Genomic DNA, 18,613 nt, shown 5'->3' with positions numbered 1-18,613 from the left:
CCAGTAAGCAGTGCTGAATACCTGAAGTCCCTGAGTTTACTTGATGCATGTCAGCTGCGTTTAAACTTTCCATCTTTTAAACTATAAACTGTGTTTAAACTTAAACTTCCCATATTCCAGCCTTGTGCTTGAACTCGGGGACACTGATATTTAACAGGTTAATTGCTAGCAGCCGCATGTTTGTAAGGGTGAAAAGACCCCACGTAAGCTGTGGGGCTTAAAGCAGTGAGCTGAGGTCTAAAAGAGAGCGTCCTTCTTCGTTATTTGCGTCGAGCAGGTGAAGAACCGGGCACCGAAGCTGCGATTTCAGCCGCTGACCGTGAAGCGACGAGCAGGCCCCGCCGCCATGCCAGCAGCCTGGGCCCGCCCCTCCTGACGCGGGGAGGCCGGAGCGCGGCTGCGTGCGGCCTTGTTTGCGACGTGGAGCCTGGCGGCGGGGGCAGCCTCCGCTGCCTGCCCCGAGCCCGAGGCCGCGGGCCCCGCCGCCTTTCTGCTTGTGGCCCGGTGCCGCCGCCTCCGCGCGGGGCCGGGCGGCGCGGAGGATGAGCTGGTTCAACGCGTCGCAGCTGTCCAGCTTCGCCAAGCAGGCACTGTCGCAGGCCCAGAAGTCCATCGACCGGGTGCTGGACATCCAGGCTGAGGAGAGCCCCTGGCCCGACGCCGTCATCCCCGATTATGGAGACGGTAAGTGTGGGGCGGTGGGTGGCCCAAGCCGTGCCCTAGACCCCTAGAAAGTCTTGCCCCCGCAGTGGGGCGGCGCCGGCTCTTTCCTTCCCCGCTTTCCCCCCTCAGCCCGGCTGGGGGTTGCAGTGGTGCGGATTTGACCGGCCCTCCCGCAGCGGCTGTGGGGCGTCCCTCCCAGGCGAGGGGGGTATAGCGCTGACAGCAAGCGGAGGAAGCGGTAGCACAGGCCATACTTGGCTATCGCGGCCAGTGTGTCATGCTCTTGTTGCATAGGCAGCACTAGGCTTCATTCCTGTATTTCTCAAGGCGGTATTTTTCTTTGCTGAGGGACTAATAGGTGTTAGAACCCGCTTAGTTAATAAAAAAAGGGAAAATTACGCTTTTTTTCTGAGGCATGCATGGGGTTATTCATTGTGACAGTAAAAGCTGAAAGTCTAGTCCTTCTAAACTAAATGAAGTTTCCACTTTTAGTGGTGTTAAGTTCATAATCCTCTAACATCTGTAGAAAGGAATGTGTTGGTGGAAGAATCGTCATGGCTTGGTTATGAGGAAGTGTCTCCTTTGTACGTGTGCTGATGTAGGACCTGAAAAAAGTGACCAGTCCTGAGCTGCTGTTTGGAAGTGAAAGGGCAAGAAAGGGCCCTCTCCTTGGAAACTTACTTCTACTTTAAAGATAAGAATGAATAAAGAAAAGGATGGGAAACCAGGTCATCTGGAACCAACTCCTTTATTGCAGCCATATCTAGAAGAAATGTATGCATTTGTAGGAGGAGGCTATTTCCAGGTATACGCACAGCAGAATTAGATTTCTGAAAATTGAAAGCTGTAACAACCGAAAGTGTTTCCGGGCTGGTTTTATGTCTTTGTCCCTTTGCAGGAGCAGGGAGTTGTCAGTCGCTTCAGTAGTCCAGAGTCGTCTTAAATGACAGGAATTGTTTATAAAAGACTGTGTTGTGTTTAGTTTCTTAAAACTTTAGACTTGTCTAAGCCAGTTCTCAATTTCACTTATACCTTAGTATACATAGTAGTTCTGTACTTCATAAGGAAAGCAGCAAAGATCAGTCTGCATCTGTTCTTAAGGGAAAACATTTGTTTTTAAAAGAGGTCAAAATGTAATCAGTGTTACAGTTAGCTCAGAGCTTTTTTTGAAGCTATTGGTGCATGGACAAGGTAGTAATAAATCAGATATTTGTAGTATTTTTGGCAGTGAGAGCGGTAATTATCTGAATTTGGGATCTTGAGGCCAACAGCTATCAACAGTTTCTGACAGTGGTAGTCTGCTTTAAGTATTATAACTTGGTGGGTGTTAATAGATGCTGCTGTATAAAGTAAGCTTATTTTGAAGTAGCCTGTAGTGTGTTATCCAGAGTATGTTTGTAGATACAGAGTCAAATTGGATATTATTTTTGATTTATCTTTCTTACTTGGGATGCTGCTGAAATTTGATGCTGAAATTCTTATTGCCCTTTCTGTTGACAAGTCCTGGAAAACCTGCAAGAAATACAATAATAGAAACTGTTGATGCTGGCTTGGGCAGCTTCAGAACTAACCAGTTTGGTACTTCTCCACAGGAGAACAAAATTATCATCTTAGCTGGGCTGCTGACAGTGTGTGTTATCAGCTTTGTGCTCTTGCTTGGTGTGTGAGGAAAAACATGAAGCCTGTCACAAACTGAAAGGGCAAGAAGGCTTCTTATAGTGTAAATTCTACAGATAGTTGAAGCTTTTTTTTCTCCCCGTGTTTTCTGTAATGGTGTGCAAAGTGTTTGTCTTTGTTACCTGCTACTGGCAGATAACTTCTAAGACCCAGTAGTTGTTTCATCCCTTTGTAATCTGTACAATTCTTTACTTTCAAACTCCAGTTTTACAGACTGTTTTGCCCAGCCTCCTCTCACTGCAGGGAGCAGGAGGCCACATTCCTTTTCTCTTGTTCCCTTTGCAAAGGAAATTCTTGCTTTCTGTGCCCAAATAGGCTTCAGACTGGCTTTAGGAATGCTGTGTTGCTTGTTTCACCTTCCCAGACACTTCTCTCCATCTTCTTTCTGAAATCCTCACTCTTGGAATTTACTGTAATTGTGTATAGTGTAATTTGTGTATGGTTTCTTTCTGCCTTTGCTTAAGTTACTGTTTAAGAGGGAAGGAGCAAATTGGTTCCTTTAGGTCTTACTTTCTAGAGGTGTCTTTGTCCACCTGAAATTTTAGAATTACTTTGTGTCTCCCTTAAGCTTCTTTTGCTTTATTTAAAAATCAGTTCCGACCTTTTTAAGGAATTAGTAAGGAAAATTGTGCTAATTGTGATGATATATAATATTCATTTGAAGTTAAACGTTATCAAAACCATTTTTATTTTCTGAACTGTTGCATCTAAAGTGACAAATACTGAAAAATAATACATTTTAAGTGTTCTTTGCCTATCTCTTTTTACTGTTCTAGGAACAAATTCTCTCGTAAGTGGAGGATGGGATACATCTTCCTGGGGCTTAAGTTCAAATGCAGAAGCACAGAATCAGCCAGCATCACCAACAGCAATCACTAAGCCAGTGAGGAGGACGGTAGTAGACGAATCTGAAAACTTCTTCAGTGCCTTTCTCTCTTCAACAGATGTTCAGAGCATACAGAAAAATCCAGTGGTGTCCAAACCTCCAGCCAAATCACAGCGACCCAAAGAGGAGGTGAAAAGCACTTTAAAGGAGCCTCAGCACCCCAGTCAGGTGGAAGTACCAGTGACGACAGAGACAGAAGTGAAGGACTCCTCTGTAGCTGGCCTAGAAGACTTGAAAAACCTTGATATTCCCAAGGAGGAATTAGAAGAGAATTCTGTGCTTGAATCTAATGTTAAGCATGAAGAAAGCACAAATGAAGTTACTGAAAAAAAGGTGTCTGCTCTAAATTTAGAAGTACCTGAAGAACCTATAAATGAAAAATCCAGTGTAGAAGGGGATGGAACAGGAGGTGCACCAGGTAGCACTTTGCAGCCTCTTAATGCAGGTACAAAAGACACGGGTTTGGAAACCCGGGAGCGAAAGACTGAGGACAGGCAAAGCAATACACCCTCACCTCCTGTTAGCACTTTCTCCTCGGGGACATCCACAACTAGTGATATTGAAGTTCTGGACCATGAAAGTGTAATAAGTGAGAGCTCAGTAAGTTCGAGACAAGAAGCTGCAGATTCAAAATCCAGTCTCCATTTAATGCAAACATCATTTCAGCTTTTATCTACGTCTGCCTGTGCAGATTATAATCGTTTAGATGACTTTCAAAAAATGACCGAGAGCTGCTGCTCCTCTGATGCTTTTGAAAGAATTGATTCCTTTAGTGTACAGTCTTTAGATAGTAGAAGTGTAAGTGAAATAAATTCAGATGATGAGTTATCAGGCAGGGCTTCTGCTTCAGCATCTGTCGCTGTCAGCCCTTCTGCGCCAAAGACAGAAACGGCTGATGCCCTGAAAAATACATCTGAAAACTTGGATGATGCTCCTGTTTTACATGCTGAGGAAGCTGAGATGGAAGAGAGTGGGAGAAGTGAGACCCCTGTTAACTCTGAGCAGCCAGATGTTTTGGTTGCTGCTGTGCAAACTGCTGAAGAACAAGTTGTGAAAGAGGAGACAGAGCTGCAGCTGGATGCTGCTGCTGAAGCGTCAAAAGAGGACACTGAAAAGCAAGAGCTCAAAAAGGTAACTGCAAAATATGTTTTGCAATCACACTCTTTAATTACAAATGAAACTCCTGCCCTACACAGGTATTAGCTGCGCCTTATTTGAATGAAGTAATTGATGCTGAGCTACCTTACCTCATAGAAAACTGTCCTTGGTAGTCTGGAGTGGAATAATACTGGTGAATTTTCTGGTCAGATCGTTTCAGGTTTCGCCTTATCCATCTAGTTGTCATTGCTGTAGATCGTGAGTAACACTAGCAAGTAGGAAGCCTTGATAGATCAAATGTGTTATTTTAATTCTTTGGTGTGAAAGGTGGAAGAGATTCCTTTAGGTATTTAGATTTCAATCATGAAACTACAAGCCTTGAGGATTTCAGCAATAATCAAGATGATATTTTGTAGTCCCACCAGACTTAAACTGTCAAAATCTGATTACGTTGCAGGACATTATGCATGTTCTTTGAGGATATCAGTGGTTAGTGTAAATAAAACCTTTTTACTGGTAAATTAATATTTGCTTTTAGCAGAAATAATCTTTACTTTTAAAGATGCCCTAGGCTTATTAATGAAGAAGATAAGCATAGTTATGGATGGTGAGTAGATTAAAAGAAATTTGTATGGCTAGTTTAGATAGACAACTACAAATGTGGCGAAGTGGGATACTCAAGTGTATAGAAGGCTAAAACTAGAGCTCTGAAGCAGTGTTTTTTGTCCAGTTCTGCCAATGTATTGTGTGCACTATCTTTCTTCCATTTCCTTTGTCACCTTCCTGTCCCTCTATTCCTGTTTTTAATTTGAGCTCCTTTGACCTACGTTTTGCTCTGTTCCTCCACATGTTGCTTTGCTCATAGTCTGTGTGCCTGATGCGTGGCATGGATGGCCTTACAGTGTAGGCATGTTTGCAGTACTGATGCTGCTTCTGGTAGTAATAACGAAAAAGCAATTGCTTATGGGAGTTCATAAAACCCCAATGCAATCTGTGTTTTAAGAAAGGCATTTTTTTGTGTGTGTAAATTATACAGAATGTCAGTGTAAATTCCTTAAGGAGCTCTATGAACAGTTATCTCTAAGTTTTCCTAATGTAAATGGTTATACCTTGTGCGCAGTAGTAATAATGGACCAGTGTAAATTCTGTCTTTCAGTGGCCATGTTAAGCTACACTTAGAGAATATGTTTCATTTGTTTATATCATATTTACATATGTTTGTATGTTATTTCTCTGTAATTAGCTTTACAAAATCTAGTAATAAGAAATTATATTGATGGTGTGATCTAAGAGCTCTTGACCCTGAAAGTTTTCTTCCCTCATCTGATGCTGTTTTGCTGATGTGCACTAACATTTCATATAAGAGACCCTCCAATGTCAATTATTCTGTGATTCTGTAAAGAGTGGGGTAAAGAGCACTGGGAGTCTTAATGGTTAATGTTACCTCTAGTTATATAGGCTGTCTTGTGTTTAGATATTGCTTAGTTCTAAATTAATGTGGCAGAAACATGGTAATCTTCAGTGACTTTTACCTTTAATTCCTAAAAACATTGACAAGTTCAGCTTTAAATAGTCTTGGGAGGGAGTGGTGTGGGGAAAGGGGAAGCCTGTCCCTCTTGTGTTTTAATTGTCCCATTCATCTGATCTTTATCTTTAAAAACATTGTCCAGATGATTGATTCATTAACTGAGAAACTGGAGAAGAGGGAAATACAGTTATTAAGTACTAGTAAAGAAAAGGCGTGCCTGGAAGAGGCTTATGATAACCTAAAAGAGTAAGTATGAAAATACACACAGTAGAGGGTGTAACTGTAATTTTACTGTAATGCAATTGCTAGACAATATTGTAAAACAAGTAGCTGTATAACTAGAACAAAGGTTGCAGGGGATGTGCACTGTTTGGGAAAGGTGGGAATAATGATTGCATGTGCTGTGATGGGATTGTTTTTTTTTTTGAAGACACGTTATTTCTTGGGGCCAAAATCCCTTTTGGGATGAGGCTAGTGAAAGGTTTTTCAGTAAGTAAGAATTGGAATGACAAACAGATGTGTAGAGCCAGGCTTGGTTTTTAATAAAGGTCTTTGTTTTAAGACTAGATTCAGCTATTAAGGGAGACTGACTTTTCTGATACAGATGGATGAACCAGATTTACTAAGTAATTTGCCAACTAAAGTATAAGCAGTGGAAGTGTGGCTGATTGTAGGGAAAAGCCTGAATTGATTATTCTGTTAAAATTAAAAGGGAAAATAAAATAAAAGTTGGGTTTACCAGTTTACTGATCAAATACAAAGTTTAGAAATGTACAGATAATATGTGAAGGTATTAATGACTAAATTGCTCTTAAAAATTTAATCGTTTGCCTTGTATATGATCCAGAGTATGGTTAATCAGAAAGAACTTGATTAAGGGGCAAAACATTTAAGGTAAATAAAACATTTAATTATTTTCATGGGTAAATCACTGAATTAATGAAGGTCTTTGATTAGTACTTCTAATATGGATGTGGTTTTTTTTGACTTCTGGTTAACATGTAAAATAAAAGCAAACAAAACAAAACACATTTATAAATGCATTTAGGATAATTGCAAACTTAGACATTGCAAGCTTCTTGGAATGTCCTGTAACCATGCAACTGTTCTGAAATGTGAATTTTAAATGCAGTGAAATGTTTAGAATGAAAGAAGAGAGCAGTAGCCTTTCATCTCTCAAAGAGGAGTTTGCTCAGCGGATTGCTGATGCTGAGAAGAAGCTCCAGCTGGCCTGCAAAGAACGAGATGCTGCTAAAAAGGTAATTTGGCTTAATAGTGAGATTAATTTTTTTATTTTAGGACACACATTTCTTGAGGTAAATTAATAAAAAATTAAGCTAGGGAAAAGCATGTGACTGCAACAGGTGCTGTCTCATGGTATTAATAACTGCTGTAAGCTGATTCTGGCCTTCCAGGCTGCTTGTTGTTTCCTTGTGTTGACACATAAATTCCTGCAGCCATGTTGTGAATCAAGTTAATGAACACAGTGAAGTCAAAGTCTGGTTTGGGAAGAAGGTGGTTTAACGTTTTCTCTCATTTACCTTGTACCTGTAAGACATTTGCATTGGGGTGAGGGAGAAGAATGGCCTGGGGATGTGGAGAGGTGGAGAAGAAAGAAATTGGCTTCTTTAGAGGATTAACTGGGAGGAAAATTAAAGACTGATAACAGATTGGTTTGGAATGAGCAAAGAAGTCTGCAGCAGCAAAGTTTATAGAGTTTAAATGTTCTTGACTTGGTATGACAGTATTACATTTCTTGATCTTATTGCTAGTCTGCAAAAAGCAAACTCCAGTCTGCAACTGGAAAAAAAGCCCACATTTTTAACAGTTGTTTGGTCACTGTTTCTGTCATTATATTTGCACAGTAGTACATTGAAATAGAAAAATGATCTGATACGTCTGTGTGAATAGAAGTTTGTTTTTACTGTATTGTGAAGTTTAAAGTACAGAAACAGAAATGAAAGGACGAGTTGGAACAAATTATACAGAGACTTTATGGAATCTCAATCCTTGGAGGCTTTAAAACTTGATGGAATCAGGCTCTGAGCAATCTGGTTTGATCAGATAATCTCCAGAGTTCCCTTCCAACCTAAATTGTTTTCAGAGAAAAGCCTTTTGAGAGGAAGTGGAGAAGGAAAAGGTGATCAGTAACTTACTGTGTGTTCCTCCCTAAATATATTTTAATAAATGATCCTAAGTATTTTATCCTATTATTTAGGAAATGAAGACTGTTAAAGAAGAATTGGCAACTAGACTTAATACCAATGAAACTGCTGAATTGCTAAAAGAAAAAGAAGAACAAATCAAAGGATTAATGGAGGAAGGTGAGAATTAAAGTATTTCAATAGTAAAACTTTGTGGAATATTTTGAAACGTGCTGCCTTCACCTATGAGTGTCCTTTATGTGCGGAAAAACAGAACCTATGAAGCATGTTAGATGTTTCTGAACATTTGAACCACTTAGTTAATAGCAAAGAACAACAGGAGGGGTCAGTCAAACACCCATGTTTAGGGGGTACTTCCTGCAGTGTGCACGAAAAGGTGCTGTGAGATAAAACTAGCGTGCAGCGCAACACGCAGTGTTCCATTCATCAGAAATCTGACTAGGGAATTGCTCAGGGCATTTCTGCAATGTCTCCCTTAATGCTTTTTAGGTTTGGAAGCAAAGTGCAGTCACTAAATGAACAGGCCATTTTGGTTTGGGATTTTTTTCCTGATAGTGGTGAGCTCATTTGCTTTACTTTCAAAACCTTTAATTGCCCATCCTCTCTCACTGTAGCTTAGTGTAGCAAGGTCATCTTGGGATAAAGTAGATTTAAAACGTAAGAACTTGCATGGAAAAATGTAGAAGTGTTTCCATACACATTTGATAATTATTTTCATGGGATTGAAGAGCAGGGGGAGGTGTGAGTAAAAAGAGTTCATAGAATAAGAATAATGTGCGCTAGCTTCATGTTAACTTTTTTCACAGGAGAAAAGCTTTCCAAACAGCAGCTGCACAATTCCACCGTTATTAAGAAATTAAGAGCCAAAGAGAAAGAGAGAGAAAATATTAACACAAAACAGACCAAAAAGATTAAGGAGATGGAAGAGGAGTTGCAGCATTTAAAACAGGTGAGATGTTTGTTTCTTCTGGGCTTGTTGGTTTTTTTTTCAGCTTTTTCTGTGATCTGCAGAGTAGCCCTTTGGGGGAGGTTCTTGACTGATACTGTTTTGTTTTCTTGGAGACTTCTCTGTTTCATATTATTGGAACACTGGGGTGTGATCTCTGTATATGTTTTCAGAGCAGTTTAAAACTAAGGTCATGTATGTCTTTCCAGCTGCTTGTTTGCACTTGTACTGCTGGTTCTCAGGTGGGCTGACCAGATTCAGTACATGAAATTTTAGTTGGAAAACCTATACCAGCAAAATTTGGGTAGGGTTTCTTTGCTTGTTCAGTGATTGAATAAAGACTTTACAAGCAGCAGACCCAGTCTGACAGCTGCCACAGTTTGCATTGTCCTTGGTTGGCATTGTGTACCCTTTCTACTGGGATTAGTCTCATGCTTCTAGTTTGCACTCTTAATAGGTGCTTGATGGCAAGGAAGAGCTTGAGAAGCAACACCGGGACAGCATTAAACAACTAAACAGTGTTGTGGAGCGACAAGAAAAGGATCTTGGTAAACTTCAGGCAGAAGTGGGAGACCTTGAGGAACGCAACAGAAGTGTCCAGGCAGCACTTGACAGTGCATATAAGTAAGCAAATATTTGCGTGCCCTTCTTCAACCATACATTCAGCTTTTGTGAAATGTAAATATATATTAAAGCTATTTGCAAAGTCACTGTGGGCATTGTGTAAACTGTAAATGCATTGTTTTGTTTTGGCTTGTTTCTTTCCTCCCTAGGGAACTTGCAGATCTTCATAAAGCTAATGCTACAAAGGACAGTGAGGCACAAGAAGCAGCCCTAAGTCGGGAAATGAAGGCAAAGGAAGAGCTTGGGCTAGCTCTGGAGAAGGCCCAAGAGGAGGCTCGGCAGCAACAAGAAGCTTTGGCAATTCAGGTGGGTCTGAAATGCAGTGAATAAAACTTCGTCATTGAAGAAATGAATGTTCTCCCCGTGTGTGCACCTGACATAATGAACCAGATGCAGTATAAGGGGGAACTCGTGTTTGTGTACTTAGCAAATACCCAGTGGGTATCTTTCCTATTAACTTGTTCAGCCTAGTGGTAGTTGTACTAAGCTTCAAAGTATTAATTTTATTTAAAAATACATTTAATTTGTCTAAATGAATGTACTTGGAGGGGCTCTATGTTGAGTTTGTAGTGCTCTTACCATGATGCAAAGTTCAAGACATTTAACTAGACAAAATTTTCAATAGCAGATAAATCTGTGTAACTATTTATATGCATGCAAAACTTAAGCCTTTACCTTGTGAAGAGACATAACCTCTCTGGCAGTGGTTAAACTTGGTACTGGACTCTAGCAATGAAAAGGTGGTACTATAACTTCTGGAAGAAATTGGTGACAATGTCTTGTTTATTTAGGTGGCAGACCTGAGGCTGGCGCTGCAACGTGCAGAACAGCAGGCAGCAAGGAAAGAAGACTATTTACGTCAGGAAATTGATGAATTACAACAGGTACTATAGCAAATAGGTGATCCAAGTTGTATTTGCAAGGAGGGCTTCTAAAAACTGAAAATAAAACGCTGTGGTGACATTAATAGCCTGAAAGAGAGGCTTTGTCTTCCTGTTACCTGTGGTATTTGTCCTTTGTAGAATAACAATGAAAATGTTAAAAATATTTTTTAAATCACATAGTGAAAAGAAAATCATATTTTTTTATGGTGCCTCATAAGTGGAATGCTGTCCTTCTAGTATAAGCTATTACGTTTGTGAAACACCTCTAAAATTGCTAGCAAATATGTTTTGAAAGACTCTTTAGCTGCTTCTCAGGAATATTTTTACTGTTCTTAATGGTCAGAATATAGATTGTTGCCAAAATGTTTCAGGAGATGTCCAGAGGACTGCATATTTCAGGACTGTTGCTCCATCACATGTCTTAAAATCTTAAGCTTCTGTCATGGAATTTCATACTTTATTACAATTTGAACAAATGGATATTAAAGCGTAAAGCAATTGTAAAGCAGTAATTTTGGAATGGAAAGCAACTGCTCTGTGTTTAGCTGAATTCTGTATTAATCTTTGAATCCATCATATGATTTTAAAGCTTAAATATAATTAATCTGTGATTTCAGAGACTCCAAGAAGCAGAGAGCCGGAACCAAGAACTAAGTCAAAGTGTTACATCAGCTACACGGCCACTTCTCCGGCAGATAGAAAATCTGCAAGCCACGCTGGGAGCACAGACCTCTGCATGGGAAAAGCTTGAAAAGAACCTTTCTGACAGACTTGGTAAGATGTTTTTAGCTTTTACTGAACTGTGAGGCTCTTGGAGATGCGAGATAGCTGAAGGTAACTGAAAAGGGCTTAACACTTGTCCAAAGTGCAGATAGCGGATCAAGGGAGATGAGCACTAAATGCTTTCCTGTAAGGAGATGGTGTGGGGGGTATTTTGTCAAGATTCTTGGACATTACTATAGATGTTTGATCAAAAAAGTTAAATTTCATGTTTTTCTTGACTTAATATTAGGTGAGTCTCAAACTCTTCTAGCAGCAGCTGCTGAGAGAGAACGGGCTGCTACAGAAGAACTTCTTTCTAATAAAATTCAGATGTCTTCTACTGAATCTCAGAATAGTCGTCTAAGGCAAGAAAATACACGCCTTCAGGCTCAGCTGGAAGTGGAGAGAAATAGATTGAAGAAAATGGAAAATGAAAACAGTAGGTGAGTTGCATTTTTGGTTAACAAATTATAGTGAAATGCAGTAAGCCTTGTTTTGTGTAACTGTCTGCATCAGATCTCCTTGGAAGTTGGAAGGCTTGATTCTTTTGAGTGCTGATATGACTATGCAAAACGTTGACCTCTGTTGGTAGAGTTGCCCAACTTGCTAAGGGTATTTTGTTACATGCTAAAGATTGAAGCATGTTACTTTTACACTGTTTTAAAGTCGTGAAGCTATGTTTGTTTTAAAAGCATGTGAATCTAAAGTAAACACAGAATGCTTAATGACTTTCTCTGCCTCTTTTCTCTCCTCAATGTAGGTATGAGGTTGAACTAGAAGGGCTCAAAGATGAGTATGCAAAAACCTTGGAAGATGCAAAGAAAGAAAAGGTATTGCCTGCTTCACCTTTAATCTATGTTATTGTTGAAATCTTAGGTAGAGGAGGTTTAACAGACTATATTTATTCTTGTAGACGCTGCTGGCTACTCAGTTAGAAATGGAGAAGATGAAAGTTGAGCAGGAAAGAAAGAAGGCACTTTACGTGCAAGAAGCAGCAAAGGAGAAGGTACCAAAACCTAACATTTCAGTTCAATCTTACTGGTACTGTCATTATTTTAGTAGATATATGGAACCTGAAACTGTCACAAGCAGCAAAGTGCACTTCAGAGGAGTACAGTGTGTGCTCTCAGCCTGGGCTTTAAGGACTTGGCTGGATTCCTGCTTTGTGTTTCACATGACTGTATAATGTACTACCTGCTCTCCAGCTAAGTCACGTGTCACAGAACAGTCCTCAATAGTCAGTAACTTGTTACTGCTAGTTAGCACTTGATACTTAAGTAAAACTTTCTGTTACTGTTTTTTACCATCTCATGTTCTAAAATCTAAGTGCTTTATCCTTCAGAGGCTACCATACTTTCAGATACTGCCAGTACAAGGAGGTTAGTCTATTTGGAAGTGTATCAGTAAAGTATTAGTATGTGAGAAATCTTGGAATTTAATTCGTAGAAGAAAAAAAAAATTCTAAAAGGAATCACACTTCTGGGTTTAGGACATTCCTGTGATAACTTTGGTTATACAGAACTGCCTCTGAATCTCCCCTGGCTACTTTAAAGAGATTCCTTTGGTGTGGTTTACAACTTTTCTTCGTTTTCTGAGAAAAACTGGTCATAGGCTTTAAGTGTTTGTAGCAAAGAAATTCTTCATTGTTAAACTTTCATGTTTTAGGGATGGGGGAAGGGGAAATGTTACCTGTCACATTGCGTTCTGTGTGATGGTGGTGGAAAAGGGAACTTTGTCCTTCACAGAGTCTGTCTTTCACCATCTTGTAACTATTGTTTTTTATCTCACTGGTGATGTTTTGTGGGTGTTTTTGAAGGATCGAAAGTCATTTACAGTTGAAACAGTTTCAAGTACCCCAACTATGTCACGCTCTAGTTCCATAAGTGGAGTTGACATGGCGGGACTTCAGACATCTTTCCTCTCTCAGGTATCATCTATCAATTATACTGGCTTTTTTTTTTGAAAGATTGCTTTCTTTTTTCATTAGGAAGTTTTATTAATGTAAAAAATGTATATTGACCTTAGACAAGGTAATTCCTATGCAGAAACATCTAAAACCTGCTTATGTCTGTTATTGTAAAACATCTGTGAAAGACAGTGTGAAACTACAGCTTTTATTGTGGGGTAACATATTATATGTGTGTTGGTGCTGAGCTCACGTATAGAAGAACTGACTAACACTAGTAGGAGTCAAATCAATTGGTTTATTTTTAGTAGCAATCCTGGCTTAGGGCACAACCCTGCTCTGAGGTGGTATCACAGACTGCTGCGGTCTCTGTGAAGTCTGTTGCTTCTGCTGCTTTCCTGTGGATAGTTACTGATGTCCACATCAAATGGCAGTTGTATAGGTGACACGAGAACCTGCCACTAAGGATCTATCTCAGATTGTACCTATTCACCTTAAGCTTTTGTTTTAAAACCAAACTTCAAGCATTGAAATGTTTGCCTACTAACAGTATAATTTTAAAACTTAAATGATACAGTACTTCAGGACAAGGAAGATTCCAAAGTGTGCACATTTTTGTGTGATTTTAAGCTTCTCTAACCTTCTGTTTGTAGGATGATCCTCATGATCACTCCTTTGGGCCAGTAGCTACTAGTGGGAGCAATCTTTATGATGCTATAAGGATGGGAGCAGGTTCAAGTATAATTGAAAACCTTCAATCCCAGCTAAAACTAAGAGAAGGAGAGATTTCACATCTACAGGTACTGTAGTTATTCATACATAACCAAACACATACATTTTAAGTGTTAACACTAATGCAGTCAGTATAATATTGCTGGTTTTACATGCAAGAAGCTCAGTTCCTCTCCCCACAGCAGAGTGCATTCACTCTTTCCCTTTCATGACAATTCTGTTATTGTCATGTCCAGAACAGCCACTGGAGGTACGTGTAGGGATGACCAAGAAAAGAATTTCTTGCTTTGTTTTTTGTTTTGGCAAGGACCTGTCAGAAAACTTAATTTGTCTGCCTGCAAAAGAGCAAATCCCAAACCACTGGTCAGATTTGAGCACTCCCAAGGTGCTGGCTTAAGAAAATGCCTTCATTACCATCTCAAAATACTTTGATGTAGTGTTTTATAAATATGATAAATTCTTTCCTCCTCCTAATTGTTAAAGTGTTTATCTTAGCTGGAAATTGGAAATCTTGAGAAAACTCGATCAATAATGGCAGAAGAACTGGTTAAATTAACAAATCAGAACGATGAACTTGAAGAAAAAGTGAAGGAAATACCAAAATTACGTGCCCAGTTAAAGGTAAATGTATCTCTATTGGAAATCTGATGTAAAATTGACATATTTGTAGTTGTGGTGTTTTCTTAGTAATACCTCTGTCGATTTAGGATTGTATTCAAATCTGTCCCTAGTCATGAATGACTTGAAGAGCCTGGTGGGGGGTTTTAAATAGTAGAATGTGAAAATGCCTCCTCCATGACTAAGTAGTCACTTCAAAATGCAGTTGTTAGAAATGTGTGTTGTGCATAAGATTGCGTGTTCTATCAGGGAGAGAACTTTGTTTTTTTGTTTATCTCACTGAAGTCTGGAAGTGGTCTTTTAGTAAAGGGGCTGTTTTGATAAATAGCATGGATTTATTAGAGATTGATGCAGAAGATGAATGATTGTGCAGTAGTAATACTGGTAATAGGACAGATATTTTAATCCTCTGAATGTGTAAGAGTGTAAGAACTTAAATACTGGAAATAGTTTTGGAATAATTTTGGAAATTATAGTTGTTTTATAAATACAGAATATTAAATTTCCCAGTGAAACACTTCACTAAATGTGGTTATTCCTGTAGTAAAACTGTTGGCTATTTACTTACTGTTTTAATGCTTACAGTAGTTGAACTTCAAGGTGCTTCAGTATGTTCTCTGTATCCACACTAATTCTTTGTCATCAAGGATCTTTGTTATTGGAATGTCTTCCTCTTACATCTGGAGTATAAATCTAGCCATGTTCAGAGAGTCGAAACATAAAGGTTTTTTTGAGGAGTTTACTCTATGCTTCACTCTAAAGTATTTATACTTTGATAACATAACACTATACTTGTTTTCCGTAGTAGTGTAAAGCATTATCATAGCAGCAACTTCTTAAAGGTGAAAAACAGTCAGATAACAAACAACATGTCCTTGCAGGATTTGGATCAAAGATACAACACAATTCTTCAGATGTATGGAGAGAAAGCAGAGGAAGCTGAAGAACTTCGGCTAGACCTCGAAGATGTGAAAAACATGTACAAGACTCAGATAGATGAACTTTTAAAACAGAGACAAATTTAAGTCCTGCTGGAACTCTTTAACATTTTATGATAACAGACTGTAAAGATAATTGTTTATGTAAATGCTGAATTTAAATGTCTTGTAAAAAACCCAACTGTATTATAGAAAATGTGACTATATAATAGAGTTCATATCCTGACAAAAATCAATGCTGCAAGTGTCTTGTACTGTCTGCAGTTAAATTATTTGTACAATATTTAATGTTTTTTTTCAGTCATCCCTTTATTTAAGTTTCTGCTTATGGGTGGATCATTTTACTTGTAAACAGTAGCAGCAATGATGATTGTTACCTCATGAGACAGCACTGGAAGGCAGGAGTTTTACTAAAGCAGCCCTTGATTCATAAACTCTGTATCTATGAAAATGACATTAGGAGGTTTTCTTAAGTGTTCTTAATAGGAGTTTTTCTAAAACCTCATCAGTTAATTTTTAATAACAAAATAGCAGTGGCTTGCTGTCTGAAGCAGAACTGATGGATATTTTTATGTCAGGAAAACTCATACTTGCAACATCTGAACCTTAGGATGATAATTCTCTGCATTTAGCCAAATCAGATTAGCCTGTTTTACACTAAGTCCTCTGAAGCGGAGCCTGAGGCTCAGATGAGACTATAAATTACATCTTCATCTTGCATATTACTTGTGTTGTCTCATGAGCTGTCTAGAGGCAGCAGCTTTCCTTGTAACTCACATGTGTTTAATTTTAACATCAGAAAGCTAAACTATTCAGTATTTATTCTAGATTTGGATGCTGATGTTTAGCAGTAGTTAAGATCAGAAGAATGCAGAAAATGAGGGTTATTTTTTCTTTCTGTTACTTGCTGCTGCTCTCATGGTTCCTTGTATGTAAGTGGCAAGGTTTAAAGTTACTGCAAATTGTACTGTGACTTAATATAGTTTTCATATAAGTCTCCAGTGGCTGTAACATATTTCTCATGCCATTCCTTGAGCAAGGTATTGGTCAAATAGCATCCACATGGCTTGAAGCTTCGCTACATTTTCAGTAATGTCTGAGGAAACGTTTGAATTGGACCCTTGAGAATGTTGAGAATTGGGGGAAAGAAGCGTGTGTCTTCCTCTCTGCATTCCAGACATCAAATACTTAACTGCATCTCAGACTTGTAGCCGTGATGGGTACTCGGGGGAACTACTCAGCAGTCAAAATTCTTTGCTTATCATACCATTGGCTCTACTGGGAGAGGTGTTTTTTCACATCTGTGCAATTTCTAATTTGTGTTAGAGAAGTCTGTTCCTGCTTATGTGTTCAGTGGCCTGAGAGAGAGACAAAGGATGTGAATGATGAGAAATTGCTTCTGGAGAAAGAGCTGCTCAGTAATACGATGTTTCTATAAGTGCTGGGGATTTATTCCTCACTGTGAGAACCATCAGTTACTGAAGTTACACAGGCAAGGGTATGTTCATGGAAAAGCTTCATTCAGTTTGAGGTTCAGGCATCCATTCTGAAGATTTCCATAAAGCCAGGGAGCAAGAACACTGAAATTTGTCTTAACTCCCTATTTCTCATAGAAACCCTTTTTCTCTTCTTTTCATGGGGAGATAGGAAGGAGCTGCCCTTTTACCGCCTTCATTTCAGTTGTGGAAACCATTTTTCTTCTAAAAGCTCAGAATTTAACACTTTGCCTTCCTATTTGAAGCATGGCTGATCACTTCAAGTTTCAACTCCCACTTCTCCACAGAAAAACCCCAAACCCCACTACATATAAAATCACTTGTTGGAACTTACTGATTTGCTGGTTGCTGGAATTATGTGCAAATGTGAGATGTTCAGCCTTTTCTTAAAAACCAAAACCAACCTGGTATGATGCTCAAAGGTTAGAAATCCTATTCAGCTTTAATCTACTGCAGTGAATCAATAAAATGCTGATTCTGACCATTTTGTTACAGTCTTGATAGACAAATAGAGCACTTAAGGAATTTGATCTATTGCTGCCAGTGCTTTTAAAGGTAACATTTCCCATGTAAGGTGTGAGTAGCTTCAGGTCTGACACCAGTGCAGTTGTGGTTATCTTGGGTTTTCTAGAAGAGCTTAGGTAAATAGGAGCTTTTAACATGCAGTCAGCATTAACTGGTATAGTACAAAAGCGTTTGTCAGAGTTCTAGATTTTTAAATTTACAAAAGTAGATGTCAATAGTTACATTGACTATTTATTGATTCTTACTCTCATTCAATGCAACCTTTACTATCACATGAGAATCAGATGGCCTATGGTGTCTTCATCATCAAAGCCTTAGAGAACAAAGTGCTAACATAGACTTGTAATCTGTTTGAGTCATCTTTGGTATAAATCCTGGATGCTTGTTTTGAAGAAACATTAATGTCTGTTTGGCCACCTTAAGGTCATTGCTACTACTGAGATTGCAAAATGAAAGGAGTTGGGTCTGGTGCTGTTTAAATGTATTGGTTTAGAATATTCCTTCTGAAAGCAATTAAGTTATACCTCAATTTCACTGCATTGCAAGTGTGAAGTAATGCTATTTAACGGTTTATTCAATGTATACTCTGTAGAGAGGGCTTATTTCTCAGTCTGTGGGAGGTAATGGAAGGTGGTGTCAGTGGGTTTGGATGAGGTGTAGAATGCGCTGGTACTCGCTTCTTGGGGCACTGCTTCATCCTCGATAGATGCAGGAGATGATGTTCAATATCCTACATGTTCATACGTAAGAGAGAAGGTTTGTTCTTTATTTTTTTGTCCTGCTCTAAGTTTGTTGCGATTCATGTACGTATGTTTTATGAAGGGCTATAATGATCCTGAGTATGGAATGAAATGGGTTGTCTCACGGTTAAATTGGACCCCTGGGTTTCTAGTTGTAAAATGTGTATAGAACTGTAAAAAGCATGGGGCAGGGTGAAATAAAACTTTGTGCTAAGAGTGTGCTCTGGTTCTCTTTGAGAAAAAAAAAAAAAACAGTTTTGTGAGGGGTGGATGTGCATGAACCTGGTGCTATAAAAGAATACTGCTCAAGTTAGAAGATACATGCAATTTGAATTCAGAATTACAAATGACAGTGCAACTCTTACGCTGTTACGGGTGTTGAGGTGTGAGGGGCTGGTTTATTTATAAGCGCACTGCAGTAATGG

General features: G+C 39.1%; 1 protein-coding gene across 1 annotated transcript; it reads left to right on the top strand.

Annotated features, from left to right (window-relative positions):
- Window positions 1-454: 454 nt before the first annotated feature.
- TMF1 (TATA element modulatory factor 1) lies at window positions 455-18,407 on the top strand. Its single transcript, XM_057422991.1, has 17 exons — window positions 455-684; window positions 3,117-4,357; window positions 5,995-6,098; window positions 6,985-7,111; window positions 8,071-8,176; window positions 8,824-8,966; window positions 9,421-9,587; window positions 9,737-9,893; window positions 10,379-10,471; window positions 11,089-11,245; window positions 11,484-11,676; window positions 11,994-12,063; window positions 12,147-12,239; window positions 13,050-13,160; window positions 13,793-13,939; window positions 14,367-14,492; window positions 15,371-18,407. The coding sequence occupies exons 1-17, from the start codon at window positions 543-545 to the stop codon at window positions 15,512-15,514; spliced, it is 3,321 nt and encodes a 1,106-aa protein (XP_057278974.1). The 5' UTR covers window positions 455-542; the 3' UTR covers window positions 15,515-18,407.
- The last annotated feature ends 206 nt before the right edge of the window (window positions 18,408-18,613 follow it).

The sequence above is a fragment of the Pezoporus wallicus genome, unplaced genomic scaffold (genome assembly GCF_028554395.1).
Source record: "Pezoporus wallicus isolate ANWC-B61680 ecotype Strahan unplaced genomic scaffold, APGP_CSIRO_Pwel_v1 contig_7073, whole genome shotgun sequence".
Classification (NCBI taxonomy): domain Eukaryota; kingdom Metazoa; phylum Chordata; class Aves; order Psittaciformes; family Psittacidae; genus Pezoporus; species Pezoporus wallicus.
This window is presented reverse-complemented; position numbering and strand designations above follow the sequence as displayed.

Bases quoted from the DNA above. Each gene is read 5' to 3' on its own strand.
- TMF1 (XM_057422991.1), top strand. From the start codon at position 543: ATGAGCTGGTTCAACGCGTCGCAGCTGTCCAGCTTCGCCAAGCAGGCA. The intron at 6,099-6,984 runs GTAAGTATGAAA...TTTTAAATGCAG, and splicing joins GCTTATGATAACCTAAAAGA to TGAAATGTTTAGAATGAAAG. The intron at 9,894-10,378 runs GTGGGTCTGAAA...TTGTTTATTTAG, and splicing joins AAGAAGCTTTGGCAATTCAG to GTGGCAGACCTGAGGCTGGC.